Source organism: Calidris pugnax, unplaced genomic scaffold, assembly GCF_001431845.1.
Source record: "Calidris pugnax isolate Ruff unplaced genomic scaffold, ASM143184v1 scaffold211, whole genome shotgun sequence".
NCBI classification, from domain to species: Eukaryota; Metazoa; Chordata; class Aves; order Charadriiformes; family Scolopacidae; genus Calidris; species Calidris pugnax.
In genome coordinates, this window is record NW_015091083.1 from 10,730,662 (window position 1) to 10,751,745 (window position 21,084).

General features: G+C 44.2%; 1 protein-coding gene across 1 annotated transcript in view; it reads left to right on the top strand.

The window, feature by feature from the left end:
• The window catches only part of CEP170B (centrosomal protein 170B), a 68,448-nt gene that overhangs the window by 12,401 nt on the left and 34,963 nt on the right, over positions 1 to 21,084 (top strand). Inside the window, exons 2-7 of the mRNA XM_014957590.1 lie at positions 736 to 825; positions 3,888 to 3,966; positions 6,755 to 6,813; positions 8,552 to 8,690; positions 16,913 to 17,014; positions 18,045 to 18,521. Of these exons, the coding sequence (XP_014813076.1) occupies positions 736 to 825; positions 3,888 to 3,966; positions 6,755 to 6,813; positions 8,552 to 8,690; positions 16,913 to 17,014; positions 18,045 to 18,521 (946 nt within the window). The remainder of the gene's footprint in view (positions 1 to 735; positions 826 to 3,887; positions 3,967 to 6,754; positions 6,814 to 8,551; positions 8,691 to 16,912; positions 17,015 to 18,044; positions 18,522 to 21,084) is intronic.

Below are 21,084 nucleotides of genomic sequence, written 5' to 3' on the forward strand. Positions count from 1 at the left end.
GCTGAAGTGTCATACTCTGTTTTGAAGATAAGCTGCGTTTGGTACTTGTGCATTGTGGCAAAGCCAGTGGCACCAAATCGCTGCCCACTTCAGTGTTCTCAAATGTGGCTTTAAATTTGAATTTTCTTAGAGCTGCTTTCTTTCTCATCCCAAGTTTACTAACCTCCCTCCAACTTGGAAAGCATCCTAGAGTTTAAATCAACTCTGGGACATAATCCTGGGAACAGTATACATTGTTGTGAATAAGTTTGGGTTGTAACTTAATAAAATGTTTTTTTTCTCTTTGAAAAATAGGAAGAAATATCCCGAATGGGAATATCACTAGTGATGAGGCCACCGGCTTCAGCTGGTGAAAAACGGAGCTCTTCTAGTTTACACTGGCTGAGATCATGCCCCCCAGGCTTTCAGCTGTACTGGTTTTGTTTTCAATGTGTATTGATATAATTTATTGAAATTATAGTGTAGTCTTGACAGCTGTCAGTGATTTATTATTATTTTTTTTCCACTCTCCATGCAAATGGTGTATTGTGTTCAGTGAAATGTTTAAACAACCGTGGAAGCGTTTCCTGTTTATCATTCGGTTATTTATAATAGTAAATAATATTTAATCATTCCTGCTTTTCCCCTCTCTCCCCCTACCTTATATCAAGTTAGTTTAATGTCTGAATGTTGCTTTGATTAACAGTGTCTCTTATGCCTGACTGGTCTCACATTCATTGTGCTTTTCCTTCCCAGTCCCGCAGTGTGGATAAGCAGCACGCTGTGATCAACTACGACAAGGAGAAAGATGAGCACTGGGTGAAGGATCTCGGGAGCTTGAACGGCGTAAGTAGCAAACCTCCTGGCTGATGGAGGCATGCTGAGTCTGCAAAAGCTTGTTTCCTTCTGCTGTTAGACCCTTTTGGGTCACTGCAACTGTTGGCATGAGTTAAGCTAAACATACGTAATTATTTGCAAGGCCCAAAGTGGAGATCATGTAACATGTCATCTTAGAAGAGGAAAGCTTTGGTGAATATTGTATTTCCTTTTTTCCCTTTCTTCTGGGGTCCTTGCAGAATGCTTCAGGGCTCTCAAAATCATCCAGCCTCTTGCAAAAGAGGAGGAAATGAATTCAATCTTACTTTGGGGATGTTAACATTAAACTGGTGAAGATTCTGGAGCAGCTGTTCAGAATGAGCAGGGTGACCTTTTGGTAATTCATTGTCAGTGCATGGTGTGATTTATGGGATGATGAGACGTTTAATTTCTTTGGGGAGAAACTATTGAAAACCACCCTTTTTTTTTTTAATAAGAAAAATTGCTCTTTTGCCTGCCTTGAGCCTGGTTTGTGTGAAGACTTGGGGATAATGTGAGCTCAGAACAGGGAGTTGAAGCTGAGTCTGCCTGAATCTTAACTCCTGCTCTGGTCCCAATTCACGCAGTGGTGTTAGGCAGCTTGGTGAGGGCTTTGTCTGCCCACCTGAATTCTGTGATTTTTAAATACTCCATCTTAGTTAAAACTGTCCTAATGTCTTAACATGCCTCTTTTTTGGCTGTTTCTTCATACCAGCAGAGTTATTCCTCTGCTGGAGCAGATCTAATCTAGATTCTCATAATTGTCTTCCCAGCAGGGGTTTTACTGCAGTCATTTCTAAGCCAACTGTTTTGGGTTTAGAAACAGAAGCCCTCCACAAAACGAACCCAGAAACTTGTACAAAACCACTGGCTATAGCAGACCTCAATGGTTCTGCCTCTTCTGGCATCTGAAAACAGCAAGAATGAGTGTTAATCCTTTTCAGCCTAGTAGCTGAAAGGCACAGAGCTCTGCTGAAACAGGACTATTTTCAGTAACTGGTCTGGGCTCTAACTGGATCCCCAATTCAAAACCTGTGGTATTTAACTCATGGTAGCAAAACAGCAGCTGAAAAATCTCTTGCAAGAGAGGGAAGGTTTGTATCACTCTTCTGTCTTCACTTTGTTAAGCATGTGAATTTACAAATTTTAATAATAGGCTTGTGCTCAGCGGGGCAGTGGAGTGAAAGGAGTTACAGCAGGGCCTGTCTTCTGCAGCTGCTCAAACACACTTCTGTTGGAGAAGACTCTTGTGGCCAAAATGAATTAATTTTGCAGGAAAGAAACATAGGTCCTTGTTTGAAAATGTTCATGAAAACTTATTTTCCTCCCTGAAACTAAAGAAATCATTTTTGAGGACTTTGAGTTTAATTCCCTTTTCAGAATTTGCTTTTATTTTGTATTTACTTTATGGCTTGTTAACAATGCTTTATATGGCTTTGTTGGATAAACTGGTTCATATTCATTGCCCAGAAGTTTTGTATTGTTTTTATTATATTGTTCAGCTGATTCTGCAGTCTCTATTATGGGCCGTTTGGTTTTGAAAGTAGTGTTTCTATCTGTAATAAGCAGTTTCCTTGTGCTATTTTATTTGAAGTGACCATGGATGAATAGGTAACAACATTAAAACAGATTTTCTTGCAGACTTTTGTTTTGCAGAAAATTCAGCAAATAATTATTCCTCTTCCAGATCTGACTGTTGTGGGATTTCTAAATATTAAAAAAAAATAAATCATGCAAATAGGAATTCTGTGCCTTTTAACCAGGTTTACTGCTTTTATTCTGAAATTACAGGCTTGTTCCCCAGCTCTTCTGTAAATTGCCAGGAAGCTGGGGGCTGCTGTCTGCTGAGGTTCTAATTTCCTCCTCTAGCATTTATTTTTCCCCTGTGGTTAATTCTTGGTCTTATCATGCATGTTTGACTTGGCTGAGATGGAAAGGCAGAAGGAGAAGACTGTGCCTCAGTGGTGAAAGCATGTAAATTCATTTTCTAGCATAATTTTGATTCATCAGAGCATAGTTGGATTTGTATTGAGGCTGCAAAGCCCCAGGAGCTGGTTCCTGGTCTGTGAGGCTGGATGAATTCCCCCTTGTGAGGCAGGGAAGCTCCTGGTGTCTGTGACTGCCCCAGGTGCAACTGAATGCCTCATCCCCATCAGCACACTGGTGCTTCTTCAGCTGAGTTTCTAATTTGTTTTTATTTGCCCTGGGTTATTGCAAAAGTACATGGGTTTATTTGTGAAAGATGTCAATGAGTGCATGAATTCTTTCTCCGTTGTTCTGCAAGAATTATTTCTTAGGGGGTCCTCTCGGAAAGCAGGCAGCTGAGACATCCAGGGTGTTTGTTCACAGCCATAAAGTACATTTCTTGCACCTTTATAAGGATAACTTAGTTTCTTTGGGCCTCAATTAACTGCCTGGAGCATAGAAAAAATAAGTAGGTGAATATTTTGCACAAGGGGCCTGTTGCACTACTGATACATGATGTCTTGGACAGAGTAGCCTCAGATATCATGGTGAAGCCACTGCCAGTGTTTGTTTCCTGGGTGTTTTCATTTCCCCCTTCCTCTGGGATAGGCTTTGCTTGTTAAATTATCAGGCCTTGGGGCTGACACCAGTCTCGTTTGACTTCCAGTGGAAAGCTGATTCCCAGCTTAGTAACTGGAGTGTGAGTCGTACCATTTGGCTGGTTGTGAAGGATGGAGGAGAACTGAGAGCACCTGAAGTTCTTAACTTCAGGCATGTCATTTACATGTTCAAGTCGGGGACTAAAATTTTATTTGCAGTTGGTGGAAATGTAGATCTCCCTAGAGGCCCCTTCAGAGCACTTTGCTTTGAAGCATAATTGGTGTGCTCGAACTTGCCCATGGGAGCTTCTTGCCCATGTTGATTTTTCTAGACAACTTAGCTCCTGGCCTGGATGATTTTGTGTTGGTGCACCCTGAATATCTGCAGTGCCTTTACAGATGGGCATGGGTGCCTGCCAGGAGCCCATCTGAGATGCATCACCGTGATATCCTCAGTCAAAAACCATTGCTGTGCTTATTTTCCTGCAGACGTTCGTCAATGACGTGAGGATTCCTGACCAGAAGTACATCACCCTGAAACTCAACGATGTCATTCGCTTCGGCTATGATATCCTTCTCGTCTGGAGAGGGAGTGGGATGTGGTCTTTGATTGGCTTTTGTGCTGTTTGCTGCATGGAGAGTTAACAGTGCTAATTGGGACTAATGAATAAGGGTGTTTGTTTTGCCTTCTGGAGCCTTTGGATGGCTCATAAGCTTTTGTTTCTCCACCACGGACCTGATTCAGAGCATATTAATCATGATGCCTGCTACCTTCATTGGCATCTGAATCCGGCTTCTTTGGCAACTGTAGCTGGTACTAGCCAGGGAGCAAACATATTTCATATGCTTTTATATGAACTAATATATTTTTATTTTTTTTTTTAATCCAACTTGTGTGGTTTGATTAATCATTTCACCCAAATGCTTGCTTTCAGACCATTTGTATGTCTCTAGCCTTAAACATTTAGCTTTGGGGCTTGTGGGCAGTCCCTTGACTCTGTATCGATTGAAGTTTGCCAGCGCAAATTGCTTCTGCCACAAAATGTTAAGAGTAAATCTCTGTTTAGCCATACCAAAATTCATCGCTGAGGGATGCTGGGCTGCAGTTACTGCTTTGTTCAGAGTGACAAATCCTGCTAGGATCTGCTAAACCACCTTTGCCTTCATCCCTTTCCTTTTTATCCTGACATGACTGTATGACTCGCTGTAATGCCCCGTAGATGTTGGAATGCCTTTCTGAGGCTGCAGAGCAATAGTGGTAAGTAGAGGCTCTGGTTGCTGCCTTTTTATGTAATCTAATTTTTATTTTTTTTTTACATTTTTCCCCATTGCTTCTATCTGCCAAACTTTACCCACTCAGGCTGAATTTGGAAGTAGTCAGCGTCTTCTCTAGGTTTCTTCTTTCTTTTGTGGGGATATTTCAGTTAAAACAGTCCAGACGTTTCTGAGAATAGAGGCAGAAACTAAGTTTCACTGTTTGAGGGGGAGGAAGTGTTTGGCTGGAAAACTCCTGTGCATCCTTGAACCCAAGGCCACATTCTTTTGCCTTTTGTTGTCCCAATGATAATCGGTTTGTGCTTGGCCATGCTATAGCCCTTGAAATACTCTAAACCTTGCTGGAGCCCGGGGAGCTGGAACAGTGAGGAGAGGCTGAGCCTCCCAGGTCTTCCAGAGATCTGGGGACCTCCAATCTAGGCAGTGACAGTACGGGAGCACTCGCTGTTGCAAGAGGGATGCTTAAACTGATGTGTGTGTGATCATGGACCTGCTGGAACAGAGGGTTTTCTAGGCCTTTTGTGGGATCATACTTTTGGTCTCGGTCCCACTGTGTCTCTTGCCAATTTAGAAATAACAAATTCTTGCTTCACAGTAGTACTTATTTTTCATTTTTTTGAATTTTTCTGAATTTATTTTTTTTTCCAAAAGAAAAAACAAGACAGATTATTTGCTTTCAGAGCAATATTTGAACAGGGTGCAGTTGATGAGTGTTCAGGCATAGATGGGGGGGAGTGGAAATTAAACAACTCCTGAGTAGCCCCTTACTAAGTGCTGCCCAATAAAAGAGTGCTGTCACCTGAGATCATGCCATTAATGATGGCATCTCAGCACACACGTGATGGTGCCTGTTACAGTCCCTTAGGCAACCTCAGTTCTAGCTTTTCTTGACTTTGCAAATGGGTTTTTTTGGTGTAGCTGGTCATGTATCTTCTGGTCTCTAGATTTATGGGGAAACTTGCAGAAGATGTGCTGTGAACTCCAGTCTAGCAGAGGCATCAGCCCGTGCCTAGAGCGTGGGTAGGCTTTAATGGCTGCGATACAGGTTTAAACTGTTTATAGACAGCAATTCTGAGTGCTAAGCAGCCAAGTTGAAGTGTTTAGTCCTGCAGCCCTTACATGGATATTCATGTGAAATGAATGATTGCTTTTATGAATTGCAGAATCTGTTGCCCTCAACAGGGAAACTAGAAAGAACATAGGTTTCAGAGCCATCTCTTTACTTCACTGTAGTTGCTATGGCAGTTACAATCCCTTCCTTTCCTTTGCTTTTTCGGTGCCACTCTTTCTAGCAGTGCTTTCTGTGCATGCCGTGCCCAGCTTGGTGTGTTCAGCAGCATCTCCTGAGCTCTCTGGGCCAGCTCTGGCTGTTCCATCAGAGCGTCTGTCTCTCTTCCATTTACAGTTTCTCTTGCAGAGACTGTGCAGCGTTTCCCTTGGTTTATTTTTAGTCTAACATTTTCCATCTTTCCTTTTTCCTCCCCTTTGCTCTGTGCTGATTGGATTGGTCATGATGATCATGATGACATTGCCAGATGCTTCCTTTTTTTTTTTTTTTTTTTTTTATCGTGGCGTTGCTGAGGATTATTGCCTAGGCTCAACCGTGTTGATGCCTCCCTTCCTTAGGAGGTCATGCCGGCTCATGACCTGATTTACTTATCATCCATGAAACTGCAGGGACTGAAAAGCCTTGTCAGGGTGAGAGAACACCACAGTCCCAGCCCCATCTTGGCCAGGATACCATGGGAAGAGAGTGGTCTCCCTGGAGATGCCAGCTGGGTGGAGAGGAGTGGGATGTGAGTTGAGCCAGGGCTCTGGTTGCTTCCCTGGGTCCTGCATGGAGCTGCTAGTGTCCCCCCCAAAATTTCTCCTGCCCTGCTCCCCTTGTCTCCCCTTCACTTGGCGTGGGGCTGGCCAGCAGGTGTGACTGCACACCATGGTGGGATACATTGCACTCAGCTTTTAATACCCTGCATATTTTAAGATTATCTGGTTTTATGGTCTTGTTTTCTTTCCGTGACTAAGTGCTGGATTTCTCTGTCCATCCAATTCCTTTGCCATTTCCTTAACGAGTTCTGTACATTCAAACATGTATGTCCTGGAACAAATCCAACACAAAGTCCCAGAAGAAGCATTAAAGGTAAGAGTGTCTGTGTGTAGGTGCATTTTAAAAAAAAAAAATTAAGTGCTCGAGTCAAGCAAACTGAAATATTCAAATCCTCTTGACAGCAGTGAAATGTTCCACAATGTGAAGCTCTCCTTGGATTGGGGCTTAATAAAAACTTCCTTTGAGGAGAGCTACGTTTCCCAGTTATCTCAGCTCTGATCTCTCCTGTCCCTGTGCTAACACGTAGATGAAGTTATTTATCATTTCATGACTGCCAACAAAAAAAGGTTACTAAAGCTGTATTGTATTAACGAACAGTCAGCACATTAACTTGTGGGTGAAGCACAGCAGAGCCTGTTCCCTCCCAGAAGTGGAGCACAGATGACTTTTTCCAAGTGTGGTGACTTAGGCCAGCTCCATCACACTTCCTCCAGGAGCCCAAGTTTGCTTAATTTATTCCTGTATATCATCTCATTTTTGCCTTCAAGCTCCCAGTTTTTACTTACTGAGTAGTCCTCTTATGAGTGAGGTGTTTTTTAAACAAAGAGTTCTGTAGCAGGTATGAAATAGTCAAGCATCCTTTTGCCTAATGCAGAAAAGCAACCCCCTCTAGGCAAGAAAGCTGTCCTGTTCAGTTAGGGACTGGGCTACCAGTGCCAAGCATCACCCTGTGGCCAGCAGATACTGGCTTCTTAGCCCTGATTCCATGTTTAGGACTTGGAGAGGTTCAGAAATGTAACAGCTAGAATTAGGCAAATAATTCATTGAAGTTACTCAGGGGTAATCTGGATGGCTACACCCTTTTATTAATTTACTTGTAAAAAACCGACTTTTAAATAGCTCATTTACTATATTAATGTGGAGCCTGTTTTAAGGCAGAATCACTTTCCTAGCTGGCAAGAGGGTTTGGAGAGAAATAATTAAAATGTATTTTAATTGCCTTTGCTGAAGAACTGAGATAATGCAGATAAGTGCCCTGAAAGAATTTATAATGTTGCTTTAAGAACAAAGGGGATTTCAGGATCTGAATTTTGAATGGAAAATGGCCTAAGTTCTGATTCTTCTCAGTTTATTCTTTAAAGGGTTTCCTAAATAGCTATTTTGCAGAGCTAAGTCACAGTGACCTTCTCATGGACTAGAATTGCCACCTAATACCTTCCAAGTGGGGTATTTGAAAGCCTCTCAACTGGTATTTCTGCTGTTCTGTAGCCTCTATGGAAGACGGGCTGAGAGAGTAGGGGTTGTTCAGCCTGGAGAAGAGAAGGCTCCAGGGAGACCATATAGCCCCTTCCAGTATTTAAAAGGGCCTACAGGAGAGATGGGGGGGACTCTTGATCAGGGAGTGTAGCGATAGGACGAGGGGGAATGGTTTTAAACTGAAAGAGGGGAGATTTAGATCAGATCTCAGGAAGAAATTCTTTCCTGTGAGGGTGGTGAGACACTGGAACAGATTGCCCAGAGAAGCTGTGGCTGCCCCATCCCTGGAGGGGTTCAAGGCCAGGCTGGATGGGGCTTTGAGCAACCTGGTCTGGTGGGAGGTGTCCTTGCCCAGGGCAGGATGGAACCGGATGGGGTTTAACGTCCCTTCCAACTCAAACCATTCCATGAACCTACAATTCTACTGAGGTGTGGTTCCTTTTTGCTGCGTTCTGTAGCTGCAGTATTAGCCTTGGCATGATCCAGTCTTTGTGGGGAAGGGTGGTTTCCCTTTTCCACGGGCTGGCACAAAGGTGGCACGGGCATCCTGCAACTGTTACTTGTGTCTCTGCAGCATGAGAAGTACACCAGCCAACTTCAGATGAATTACAAGGGCACGGCCATGAAGAGGGCGGAGCAGCCCATGGAGCACGGAGTCTACACCGAGTCCCCACAAGCAAAGCTGGAGAAAGGAGAGAGGAAAGCAATTACAGGTACTTGCTGGGGAACCAGTTAATCAAGATTCAGAACTAAGTGCCGCTCGAGCCCTGCGCTAGGTCATGATTCTGACAACACAGTATTGTGGGTTGCATCCAGGAGCAGTTCCATTTTGAGCAGGTCATTTTTCTAAACCTCTGACTATTCCAGACTCTCATTTTTTGGAGATTCAGACTCCAAAAAAAAAATTAGCTGGTGTGATGGCTCACACATGGCTTGTCGCTGTGTGTGTGCTGGAGAACCTGTAGGCTGAGCAGGTTTGGGAAGTTCTTTGGCACTTGTCTGGTCTATTTTTAATTTCCTAATCAAGAGTTGGTGTTTGAACGGAGATGGTGACTCAGAGTAGAAAATGTGTGGCTGCTGTGGTGTGGTGCTGGCAGGCAAAGAAGCAATAAGCCATTTCTTTCAAAAAGCCCTGTATGGTCTTAAATGTCTGTATTTCCTAAAGTTCTGATATGTGAGATTGAAACTGACTGCCAAACTGGGAGATGTTTGCTTCAGGTTCACTGTTCCTCAGCTCCAAACCTTTTCCATTTGAAAAATTCCTTCCATTCTCCATTTCTTTACCCACTGCTGCCCTCCTTTAAAGACCCTTTGTCAAACTTGCTTCTTCCCCATTCCCCATCATGGTGGGCTAAGACCTTCCCAACAGTCATAGAATCATAGAATCATTGAGGTTGGAAGAGACCCTCGGGATCATCAAGTCCAACCATCTCCCCTACTCTACAAAGTTCTCCCCTACACCATGTCCCTCAGTCCCGCATCTAAACGTCCCTTAAACACATCCAGGGATGGTGACTCAACCACCTCCCTGGGCAGCCTATTCCAATGCCCGAAAATCTCCTGTCGTGTCTCACCCAATTCCTTATCTCCGGTATGTACTGCCATAGTTCTGCTCAGGTGTCAGTTGGTGGCCTTCTAGAGCTTGATGTTGCACGGGAGGAACAAATCTGGTTTTGAAGGATCCCAGTGACGGATGACTGCCAGTGGTGGTCTTGTGGCACTGGGATGGGAGGGCTGTTGGAAGGCTTTAGGGTTAGCAGAGAGACTGCCCACTGTGTGGAGTGAATGGAGGGAAGAGGATAAGCAAGTAGAAGAGTGAGACATCATTTTGGGTGAGGTGACCTAGAGGTAGATACAGCGGCTTTCTAGAAATGTGTGCAACTCCGGGTAAATCCGTTAAGGTTTCCTGATAACTAATTGGAGTGGGTTGGCTGACCTTAATCTCCCATGTATTGTCTTCATGAAAATCCCTCTAAGCTGACACACTGTACTAAAACATGCTGTAGTTTTTCTCCCCGGTATTGTCAACGCCTCCAGTTGTGTGTGGAAGCACATGCACACGCACCCACCTCCCCAACTCCCATTTCTCCCCACCAAAAAACCTTTCTTTGTGTTGCTTTAGCTGTGTTTGTGTGTGTCGCCCTCCCCCATGGGTGCAGCGTTTGTGACTTTGCCTCAGTTAAAGGGATGAAGCTGGTGATGATTAACCATGACATGGAAGAGGGTGAGAGGAGGTGAACCTCACTGGGGGGAGAGCTCTCCAGCTGCATTGCAAGGGGCATGAGGTTCTTGAAAAGCATTGCCAGTAACTGGGCCAGTTTGCCAGTAATTGGAACCAGTTTGCGTTTGCTGCCTGATCTCACGAACATTCTCGTTTTTATTCTTGCCACCTTTCAAAATACACCCCGGTTGGTTTTAACCTACATAGTGTAAGCGGCTGATATTTGGAACATCTTCAAAGTCAGACTGTTGAGTGACTCTTGAGCAAGGTGACCCATTTCTGTGGCGTGTGGTTCGCAGACCTGCATTATGTTTCTGGGCATCGTTAGCGGGCACGGGCTGTAGGTCTAAGGCAAAAAGGGCTGTGAGTACTTATCGGGGGCCAGTGCAGTGGGACTGATGGACAGATATGAAAAAAAGAAATATCTATGAAGTGCTCCCAAACTCACTGAAAGATGGAGGATGGAGGAACTTGGGACTTTTTGTTGGAAGTGTTTTGCTGGGTTGGATTGAAGCGTGTGGAAGCAAGAGAAGGGAGACTGAGTGTTAAATCAGCGCCTGGCTCTCCAAAAAGCATCTCTGTCACGTGAGCAGAATGATCAGTAGGTCCCTTTTTCATCTGCGATGTGACTAATTCACCTTGTCTGCAGCTGCACACATGCACAGTTTCTCCTTGGCTGCTCAGAGGAGTGGCAGCAATTTAAAATGATTAGTGGAAAGAAGAATGTAGTATTCTTACGGGGAGTGGGCTTGCTTAGTGGCAGCAGAAAGAGGCTTGGGGGAGAGAGCTGTTTTGCTAAGCCCGTAGGTATTTAGGAATTTGCATTGACTAATTAAAGCAAGGTCTGGGGCGACAAAAGCCTTTAGAAGGATCGCTTCCCAGGGCCCTGGTGGAAAAGAGGCAGAGGGAATGCAAGCTTTCAGGAAAAGAGGTTTAACAAAACAATGTGAACAATTAGAGCTGCTTAGAAATGGGAGGAGGTGAGGGGCTGAGGCTAAAGAGATCCAGCAGAGGGAATGGGAAACAGCTCAGCCTTTTACTCTTTGTGCCGTTGAACTTGCAGCTTTTGGGTGTATGTTGCCTGTAAGCAGAAAATCATCAGTCTTTGTGAAATGTTTGAGGCAAGTAGCTTGGTAAGCCCTGTGGTTTGAATATAGATATGAATAAGAAAAGTACCCACAGTTCAGGTAGTTAATGCTAAAAATAGCCATCCACTCTCATGTTTAAAGACTTAAACGATCAGAAGGCCAGGTACTGCCTTGGACTGAGCAGATTTTAAGACTGTCACAATCCCCATCTGTTGCTACCTGAGTTGAGGTACTGGAGGAGATAAGCTACTTTGTGGTCTTCTGTTCTCAACACATAGTTAATCCTCAGGCTGATCTTACTTTATTATTTAATTTTTTTTTTAAAGCCCTCCCAGGCTGATGGCACTAGATAATGCTGAATCTGATGAGTAACTCTGAATAACTGCTGCGGGCCTGAGTTTCCAGGGGTGGAAGCTGCCTGCAGTGTCCGGTTGAAATGGGCATCACCGGCTGCAGGAGCAGGACTCGAGCTTCTCTTGGGATCTGTGAAATGGGCTTTCTCACCAGTAGGGTGTCTGCGTCATTAGGGGAGTCCTCTGAACGCAGTGCCTGACTTGAAAGTCTTGTTGGTGCCTGGGGCTGAGGTCAGCAGGCAGGGTGGACGGAGGCAGTGGGAGTTGTGCCCAGTTTGTGGAGTGGTTTCCATGGTCTTTGGCTGCTTTCCCCATGAGATCATGGTAATAGCTATTTAGACACACAGCTCTACCCTAGCCTTTAATTTAAGGGAGTGGTGGTGGTATATCTGCTTTTTGTCTGAGCTAGGGTGGTGGTATCTGCAGTATGTTAAAGGTTTGACCATGTAATTAATACAAATAAATTTGTGATTATGAGCCTGATTTGAAAACCTCCGAGATCTGTGTATGTTCACAGCAGGCACAAAAGACTAGGGCTTAGGTTTGCCATGCACATGTGAAAGAAATGCTGCAGCAAGGAGTCAGAGAATTGCTTTATCGCTATTTCTACTAGGTCTGAATTCTCTATTTTGGAAAGGAGTTAAAAAGCAGAGATGTAAGGAATTAATTTTAGAATGTTTTAGCTAGATCATCGTTTTCTTCCCCAAGGCCCCTGCCGTAAGAAGCCTACTCTGCATCTTCTGAAGATGGACATTATTGTTATTAATAATGAATCAAATGATTTGACTTGAAGCAAGCTGGATTTCTCATGCTTTTGTTATGACTTGCTGTAGACAGCTTCAAAGCTGTGTGTGCTTCTGTCAGCAAAGAGATCTGCCTTGCTGTCTCTGTGTGTCTCTCTCGTGATGGTTTGAACCTTTGTGAGCATCTGGGTGAAGCTCAGCCCTGTCCTGACCACAGGGGACACCTTCAAGGAGAATCAGGCTCCCCTGCAGCAGAAGCTTCGTGCTGGTCATGAAAGCTTTTCTGCCCACTCGCTGACAGAAAGCAGCAATAACACAGGCTTTTTCCCTTTCATCACCTGGACTGTATTTTTTGGTCCTGCCCTCGTGTTGTTCTGTCTGATTCACTCCTTCATAAATATATCCTTTGTATTGACATGTCTCGCTTTCTCTTGTTGTGGTGCCTCTCCTTCAGGTGATCAATAGGTCTGTATTAATTTAACTGGCCACGTCATTGTCAGACTTGTTAAACAAATGGACCTTCCTTGTTCTGCCCTAAACCAGCCTTCATTTTCCCTTCTGAGTGGCTGCCCCAAAGGCTGAAATCCAGGAGCAGAACGTGTCCATGTCAGTGGTCTTCCCTGTATTACACCCTCACGGATAGCTCAGTGTTTGTCTGGCTGACTGCTTGCGCTGACCTCAATTCAGTTATCTAAAAGGATGGTTTTCAGGCCGTCTGCCTGAATTGATGAGCCAAGAAATATGTCTAAATGAATTGGCACCATCTGGGCAGCCTGGCACTGGAGCGGGGAGAGGTGGTAACGAGCTGCCATGAATTGGAGGAAGTCTCACGTCATTAAAATGACTGAGCAGTTGGTTTCCTTCGGTGCTCCTTGATTCACCGCTGACTTGGGCAAGCCCCCGAGTCTCTCTGCTCTTGCAGGAGCTTCCACCTTACACTAAAATATAGCAGCCAGGCAGTGGGTTCAGCGTGGGATGCGTGTCTGGGGATGCAGGCAGATGCACAGCTTTGGATGCTGCAGGTCCGGGTTGAGGTCGCTCCACAAAACACATCCCAGCTGGTGAAGAGCAAAGCCCCCCCTGGCACAACTGCATATGGAGCTGCTCCCTGGCCCACTTCTGTCACAGCCATCTGGTTTAGCTGCCTTCCTATCGCGCTTTTTCCTCCCCTTTCTCCCCCTTTTTTATACAATATTGTTGCGTTAGAGCTGGAGCGGGGAGAGGTGTCAGGTCCGTTGTGCTGGAAAATTAGAAGGGGCAGAAGCTTCTGACACGAGAAGAGCTACATGAATTTGCTGCCCTGCTCAAGTCAGGGAAATTTTACTCTGGCTCAGGATCTGGCCACTTTCAGCAGTAGCTCAGAATGAGGGTGTCTGTGTCACTTGATAATGTTATTCAAAATGCAAATTAATACAAAGGCTCAGTGGAAACATTAATGGCTCTTAAAATATTGAAAGTGTCCCCAGATAGCAAGATACTGACTCCTCAGCTTCCTAGCTATGCTTTTTGTGGTCTTTCAAATGAAATTCCAGTTATTGTGGAGGCTGGGAGAGGGAAGGAATGAAAAAAAAAAAAGCCCCACAGAAGTGAGCAGATGTGTTACACACGTGTACCAGGGTGGTACAGGTGGGGCCACGGGAGCTCTGTGCCACGGGGCAGGAGGGACCTCCTGCCACCATGCAGTGAGGGCAATGGAGCAGCTCTCACCCTGGTGGCCCCAGGTCTGTGCGCTCTGCCCAACCTGATGCCTTCTGTGTAGGTGCTCCTTGACATGCCCTGGGGTTTTGGCTTTGTGCTAGCTTTTGTCTGAGGGGGAATTTGGGGAATTTCCAAGCACTTATTACAGCTCTTTAGGGTAGAGGCGGAAATTGGAGAAGGAGCTGCCTTATTATTCTTTATAAATCCCCTTTTTCTCCTTCATCTTTCCATGCAATCCCAAAGTTCCCTGTCAACGGAAAAAGATTGACCAAGGTGGATGTGCTCCCCTGGCTGCCTTTACCCTGTAGTAGAAAACCTCCTAGGGGACAAAGGCAGTAGCTCCTGTGTTCAGCGTGAAGGTGGGACACAGATCTTGGGGCTGGAGCAGCTTCTGGGAATTTTCTGTCCTGCAGGATGGATGTGAGCTCTCTTAGCACATTTCTGCTCTTTTGGAAACAAAATTTTCTTGGAACAGGTAACTAGGATCTTCTAGATTAGGGGGCCTTTGGGATCCAGTGAGGGGCTGGGATGTGCTGGAGAGAGGATCTGTAACGAGGTGACCCCTTGCAAGGTGCAGGAGATAACAGCACCCATGCTTGGGAAAGGTGCTGCTTGTGCAAAAATCAAGTGCGAGATGGTCTTTGCGTTTCATCTGTAGAGTAGTATGCTCAGAGTGTGTCCCACCAGCAACTTTAAATAAGCCACTGATGAGCTTTCATAATTGATTTTATCAATCTGAGACAAGTGTCCAAAATCTCACGTGTTTCTTCAGGGCTGAGCCCCTTGCTGTGCCCCATTGACCTTTAGGCATGAGTTACCCTAGACATAGCTGGAGTGGTGTTCTCCTTCTCCCAGCCATTGGCCATCCAACCCTGAGATCAATACTGACTTCAGAGGGTGATAATCCATTGCAGCACGTGCCCAAGAGAAGCACTTGGTGTTGGTAGAGCAGATCCTGTGTGGCTGGGGGTCTAGTGGGCAAGTTGTGGCACAAAGAGAGGGTGGCAGGTTTCTGTAGGCTGTGTGACAGAAGGGCTCAGCCTAGCAGAGATCAAACCCTACATCTGGGTACCTCTGTTCATTGACAAGCTTGTGAATAGGTTTTTTTCTTTTTTTTTTCTTCCTTTTTTTTTCTTTTTCCATTCCTCTCTCCCTTGAGTGGTTTACCCGTCCTCGGTTATGAAACATATTGCCTGGCAATTCCAATTTATTCACGGTGAGAAATGCTTCCTCCTTTGAACTTTCAAAGGCCGCCTACATAATGGGAACACAGTTTATCTTCCACGCACTCTAGGCAGAAAGGAGAGTAATACTTTCAGCCTCTTTTGATCCTCGCTGTGAAGGGAGGCAACGCGGTTGATTTTGAAACACGGAGAAGATCTCTTGAAAAGGGCCTGTGGGCTGCATCTGTAGAGCACAATTTTTGCCTGTGGCCTGTCAGTGTATAAGCTTATATATCTCTGGAACTGTTCTAGAAAAAAACATCTGAAGCTGTGGCCATTGGGTCTGTGTTGCTTTAGAAACAGCAGCATAAAATCAGCCCTCTTTTTTTTTTTTTTTTTTTCCTCTTTGAATTATTTAATTCCTCTTCCTCTCCTGGCTTCCCTTATGCTAACGACTGCTTTCTGTCATGTCTCTATTAAAGTAGGGAATGCAAAATTGCAGGGCTGTTTGAGGGCTGCTTTACACAGAGCAGTGTGTGGCTTGAAAACCACAATCTGGGCGAGCGGTAGGAGCCCGGCCATGGCTCTGTAGCTGGAGCCAGGGTTCAAGACGTGGCAGGTAAAGTGTGTGCTGATGGCTGGTGGAGGTGGAGGCAGAAGCAGCTGACAAAGCTGGAGCTTAACCTCAGCCCCTGACCTATCCTTATGTCTCTATCACCTCGAGATGAAAGAACAAAAGCTACTTTATTTGCTTCTCTTCAACTAATATAAAAACATAATAATAATAACTATACCACAGCTAAATGGAGGTGTATTCTTTTTACTTGTTGCATAAACAGCAGCAGCCCAAGGCACTGCCAAAACACAATCTTGTTCTGTGGGAGACAAAAGGAGAAGCAGTGGATCAGCTCCTTTGGGTACCAGTTGTTGCAGCGAAGCCCTGATCTTCCAGTGAGCACTCACTGAGCAGAGAAAATGATGGAAGTTTGGCTTTTCTAGAGTAAGCTTCTCCATCAGAAAAACCTCTTTCCTGCAGTGACTCTGGGATCCACTTGGTTTACTTTAAGCTTTAGAGTTTACTAGTTCTTTATGTGCGTGTAAGGAGGTGGTTTTACCATTTTCCCTAAATTTGTAATGCTTCAAGAATTTCCTGTTGTGGGATGTGTGTCATTTCGAGTGAGAGTGGTGAATAGTTTGGAAAAAAAAACCCCTGGCTTCCCAACATCCCAGTACATGGTGGGGCGAGAAAGGGCAAAGCTAAAGTCTTTCCAGTTCAGGGAAGGACAAAAGCCTGATTTTCACCTGAATGGCAGGTGAGTTGAATACAATTTTGTGGTTAGTGATTTGCAGTCTGTCCTGCCAAAAAGCTTCCGCTTCCTGTGAATAATGAGGCTACAGAGGGAGAAAAGCCAGTATTCGGGAAGGACAGCAAAGGGAGGTGGAGTCAGCATCTTGCAAAAGAATGTAAAAAAGTAAAAAAGGGAGGAAAAAAAGAAAAGCCTGAACATATTCATTGTTATGTATCATTTGCTGTTATTATAACTGCAGTGTCACAGATACATGATCTCATCTGACCCTGCTGTTTTTCCCTTTTTGGCATGTGATTGCCTTCTGTGAACCCGATACTTTGAGACAGAAAATATCAATTTATTTGCTTTCTTCTTCCTAGAAACCAATACTTACCGCACCCCTCTGTATGGGCAGCCCTCCTGGTGGGGGGAAGATGATGCCAATAACAAGGAGGACAGAAGACAAGAGGAACATTACTCAGGTAATGGAGGTGATTTGGGGTGGGAGAAGATGGGGGGGACATGACAAAATTTCTGTGCACTTTTGATCTTTACTGTGTGAAGCCACCCTTCTTCAAGGCTTTAATTACCACTTTTGCTGCGCTCCTACTGCACATTTCTATGTTTAGATTGCTGCTGGTGAAAACAGAATAAGGGAAAACTAAAATGTTTCCCCTAAAATATTTCAACATTAGAAACAGCAGTTATGGAATGATTTGGTATGGATGAGAAAGCTCTCTCTAAGGTTGTTTGAGAGTGAATTATATAGCAGTGCTTTGTCTGTGGTTGTACGCAGCCCACCTGAATAAATCATCCGCTGTGTCTCCCAGGAGTTTCCTATCTAAGAAGTCCCTGGAGAGCTGATGCATTGACAGGATGTGATTGATGTGGAAGCAATCTGTTTCTCACCTTGTCATCCTTGGAAACAATTTAATCTTACCACTCCTGTTGTTGTGAATCTGTATGCGTGAAAGATACATCTTTTTTCACTTGTGCAGTAAACATGATGTTTCTATCAAACGTGCTTTATAAACTGCACAAAGAAGTGTTTTATTTCAGTGCATGTGCATTGTATATGTTCTGTAGCAGAGAAGGGCTGTGATTAGCAGCCCTCCCAAGAGATCAAAATAAATAAGTGACCCTCTAGCCAAGAAGTTTGAGTACTATTGGGAAAAAATGTGACTTTATCCTTGGTGATGTTACAGAATTGAGTATTGCTTCAGCAAATCTGTGCCTGTGATTAGCTTTGCACATGCAAATTACTTTAAAATGCCACCAGCCCCATAGGTTCTGTCAAAATAAAATGTATGTGTGTGCTCAGCATCTCACTTTGGGGAGCAATGGAAGAAAGGACAAAGTGAAAATAATAAGTAAACACTGATTTCAGTGATGAGACCAGAGTACAAAGCTATCTCAAACAGAACTTGGATGTTTTCTTTAATCCGTTTCAGTGAAACGTTTGTGAGCTTTAAGATCTTCTTGCCTTTTTATTTTTTTTTTCCCCTTTTCTAGAAAGATCAAAAGAGATAACCCAACATGAAGAGGAACTGAATGGTAATATTTCGGCTTATAGAGATGCCCAAGAACAGTCGGTGTTTGGCTTCCGGAGAGAGCCAAGTTACTTTGAGATTCCAACTAAAGAATTTCAGCAGCCATCAAAATCTCCAGAAGCACAGGTCCATGAGATCCCCACAAAGGATGTTGATGCTGTCGTAGCCCCTGTTGTACAAAGTCATGCCTCTTTCACCATTGAATTTGATGATGGTACCCCCGGTAAAATAAAGATAAAAGACCACGTAACTAAATTTTCGCTCAGACAGAGAAGACCGTACAGTAAGGAACCAGCTCATACAGAAGTGATGTCAGCAGAGAGCAAAGTGGCTGACTGGCTTGTCCAGAACGACCCAAGCTTGATGAGACGCCAGTCTTCAGGAGATGATGTGTACAGTACAAAGAGTGACCTGCCGGTTCATGTGAGGACACTTAAAGGTGAGTGAACATCATGTCATGTGGACACAGTTCTCTGTTGGCCGTGCAAATGCAGCATAGTAAAGGGGGAAAACCCTTCTCCTGTCAAGGAGAACTGGAATTAATTATCTCTGCTCCAAATTTGCAAGATGAAGATGATTTTTTTTTTTAATGACTGTTAATGGTTTTGCATCTGGCTAGCATGCTTTTCAGCTGGCCCTGAAGTTGTCATGTGTGATGCTGGCCTCGGGACACTCTAATCTGGTTCCTCTACATCTGTAATGCCAGCTCAGCAGTAACAGTGATTTAAAAAAAGAATTTTTATTTTTAAATGTATAAAATAATTTCCATGTGGTCAGGCAGGCTGGTAAATGCAGGTATTTCAGTAGATTTTCTTCTCTTGGCTTCTTCTAGCTGGAGGAATGCTTTTTTTTTTTTTTTAGCTGTAGTTCTGAAGAGGCTAAGTGTGATCATCCTGATGGCTGTAGTGACCAAAGGTCATCAAAGGCACAGAGACTGGTGATAGATTTGAGGTGTATATGATCACTAATGGAGGAAATTGTTGTGCTTGTAGAAGAAGGTTTCTTCTCTTAAACTAAAGCTTCTCTGAAATCCTGCTCCGTTCAAAAACTTCAGGTTTTGTGGACCTGTGTTCTGTTAAGTGTGTCACTGTGGGGAATTCTTTGGGGATTTTTCAAAGGTCTGAAGTGTAGTTTGGAGCCCAGTTCTTAGAGCAGCTGGTGGGACTCATGTGATTCTCATGTGACTTGGAATATATTTTGCAAGGTTTGGACTTGCTTGGATGTCTCTCTTGGGTCATGCACTGAACAGCTGGGAGGAGACCACCGATTCCTGTATTCTCACTGCCTTGCAGGCCTCTGGAAAAGCAATTGGTTTGAACCACAACTTTAAGTGATGAAGTCATATTGAAGGTTACCAGATCTACTTGTTCTTGAGGTCCTTCTTAAACAAAAGCAATACCTTGCTTTCCTTTAAAGGAGTATTTACTTGGTCTTTGTTGGAAAAAAAACCTCCTTGTAATATGAAAAGTTTTACCTATTACACCTCCAACTTGATGTTTTGTGTACAGTTTTTTGAGAAACCCCTATGGTCAAAATGGTCTTTCATATCCAGCCCTGGGGTTTGGCATGGCATGGCATGGCAATGGAATTGTTTTGTTGTCATTGCTTGTTTCTAGTTCTTCCCAATAAGGGACACTGTTGAGGTGCCTTGCCTGATTATATAGGGTTGTATTTTCAGTCTACTGTGACTGTGTGATAGAGGGTTTTGGGGTTTGGGTTGGGTTTTTTTTGTTATTGTGATACTGGATTTTGTTGTGCCAGGGATACAAGTGTGCTTCAGTAGTTTTGCTCTTTCCTCTTGGAGAAAACTAGAGAGTTAGGCAGCTGCTGCTCATCCTAGGATTTTCCTGAACAACGCACAGGAATTCTAGACTGACTGCACTTGCCTCTTCACAGTCCATAAGGCATGGAATGAAGCTGAGGTAATTTAGTGTGTAATTTGCATATCAAGAAATCAACTCGTTGGACATTTGATTAAAACATACAGTGTTGGTGGCCTGAGGAGTTTCTCCACCTCTGCCTTGGCAGGGGACAGGGTGTCATTTATCTGCGATAGCTGCGTAACATGTTCTTCTGGCAGGGCTAATTTGGAAGATGTCTTGGAGGCTACTGCTGGCTGCCTACCAGGTTTGGGTCTTCAGGATCAGAGACACCCACCGTTGGGGTTCTTTAGTAACATTTGTTCCTTTTCAGGAGCAATGTAGTGAATGTAAAGCCTGGTCTCCAGACTAGAGAGTTCAGGTCTTAGCAGCTCGAGGGGATGTGCATGGGGCATCCTTGGGCACAGTGGGTGTTTTTTCCTTGTGTCCTCAGTTTTGCATTCAACAGAGTTCTTAGCCAAGACCCTTTAATTTAAGAACTTTCCCTTCCAAGGACGAAGCTTATCAGCCCTCAGGGCGCAATGCAAAGTTTGCTGGCTCCCTTCATGAGGGTGTTAGGAGACTCTTCAGAGGACTGACTCCTGGGTTGAATGGATCTTGTATTAAATTCTAATCTTTCACAGTTAACTCAAGGTAATAAATGGTCTTCACCCATGTGTCTGGAGAACTCGCAAAGTAGGTTTGAGCAGTTTTCCTTTCAAACACGTGGTATTTTAGCCAGTATATCTTGCTGCATATTACAGTCTAGAGCGCAGAGACCTCTTTCCCCGTTCTCCCGATGACAGGTTCCTGGTCGTTGACTGAATCGTGTTGTGTGCCTTCACACCCGTTTCCTTCTCCAAAAAAAGGTTTGTTTTTTGTTTCATTTTTAACTTTTTGTTTAACTTGCTTTCTGAGAGTCCTGAACTAAGGCGCTGAGGGGCAGAGCATCACTGGTACAAAGAGAAGCTTGTAAAGATGGTTGTTGCTAACATAAGTGAAAACAATTAAACTTATTTAAGCTTAGTGAACTCTAAGTAACGATTTAACCTTTGCTTGGCTGGTGATAGGGTGGTGGAATTCATGGGGGTGTCATGGTGCGGTTCTTAAATCTTCAGGAAGAGTAAAGAATCCTGCAAATTC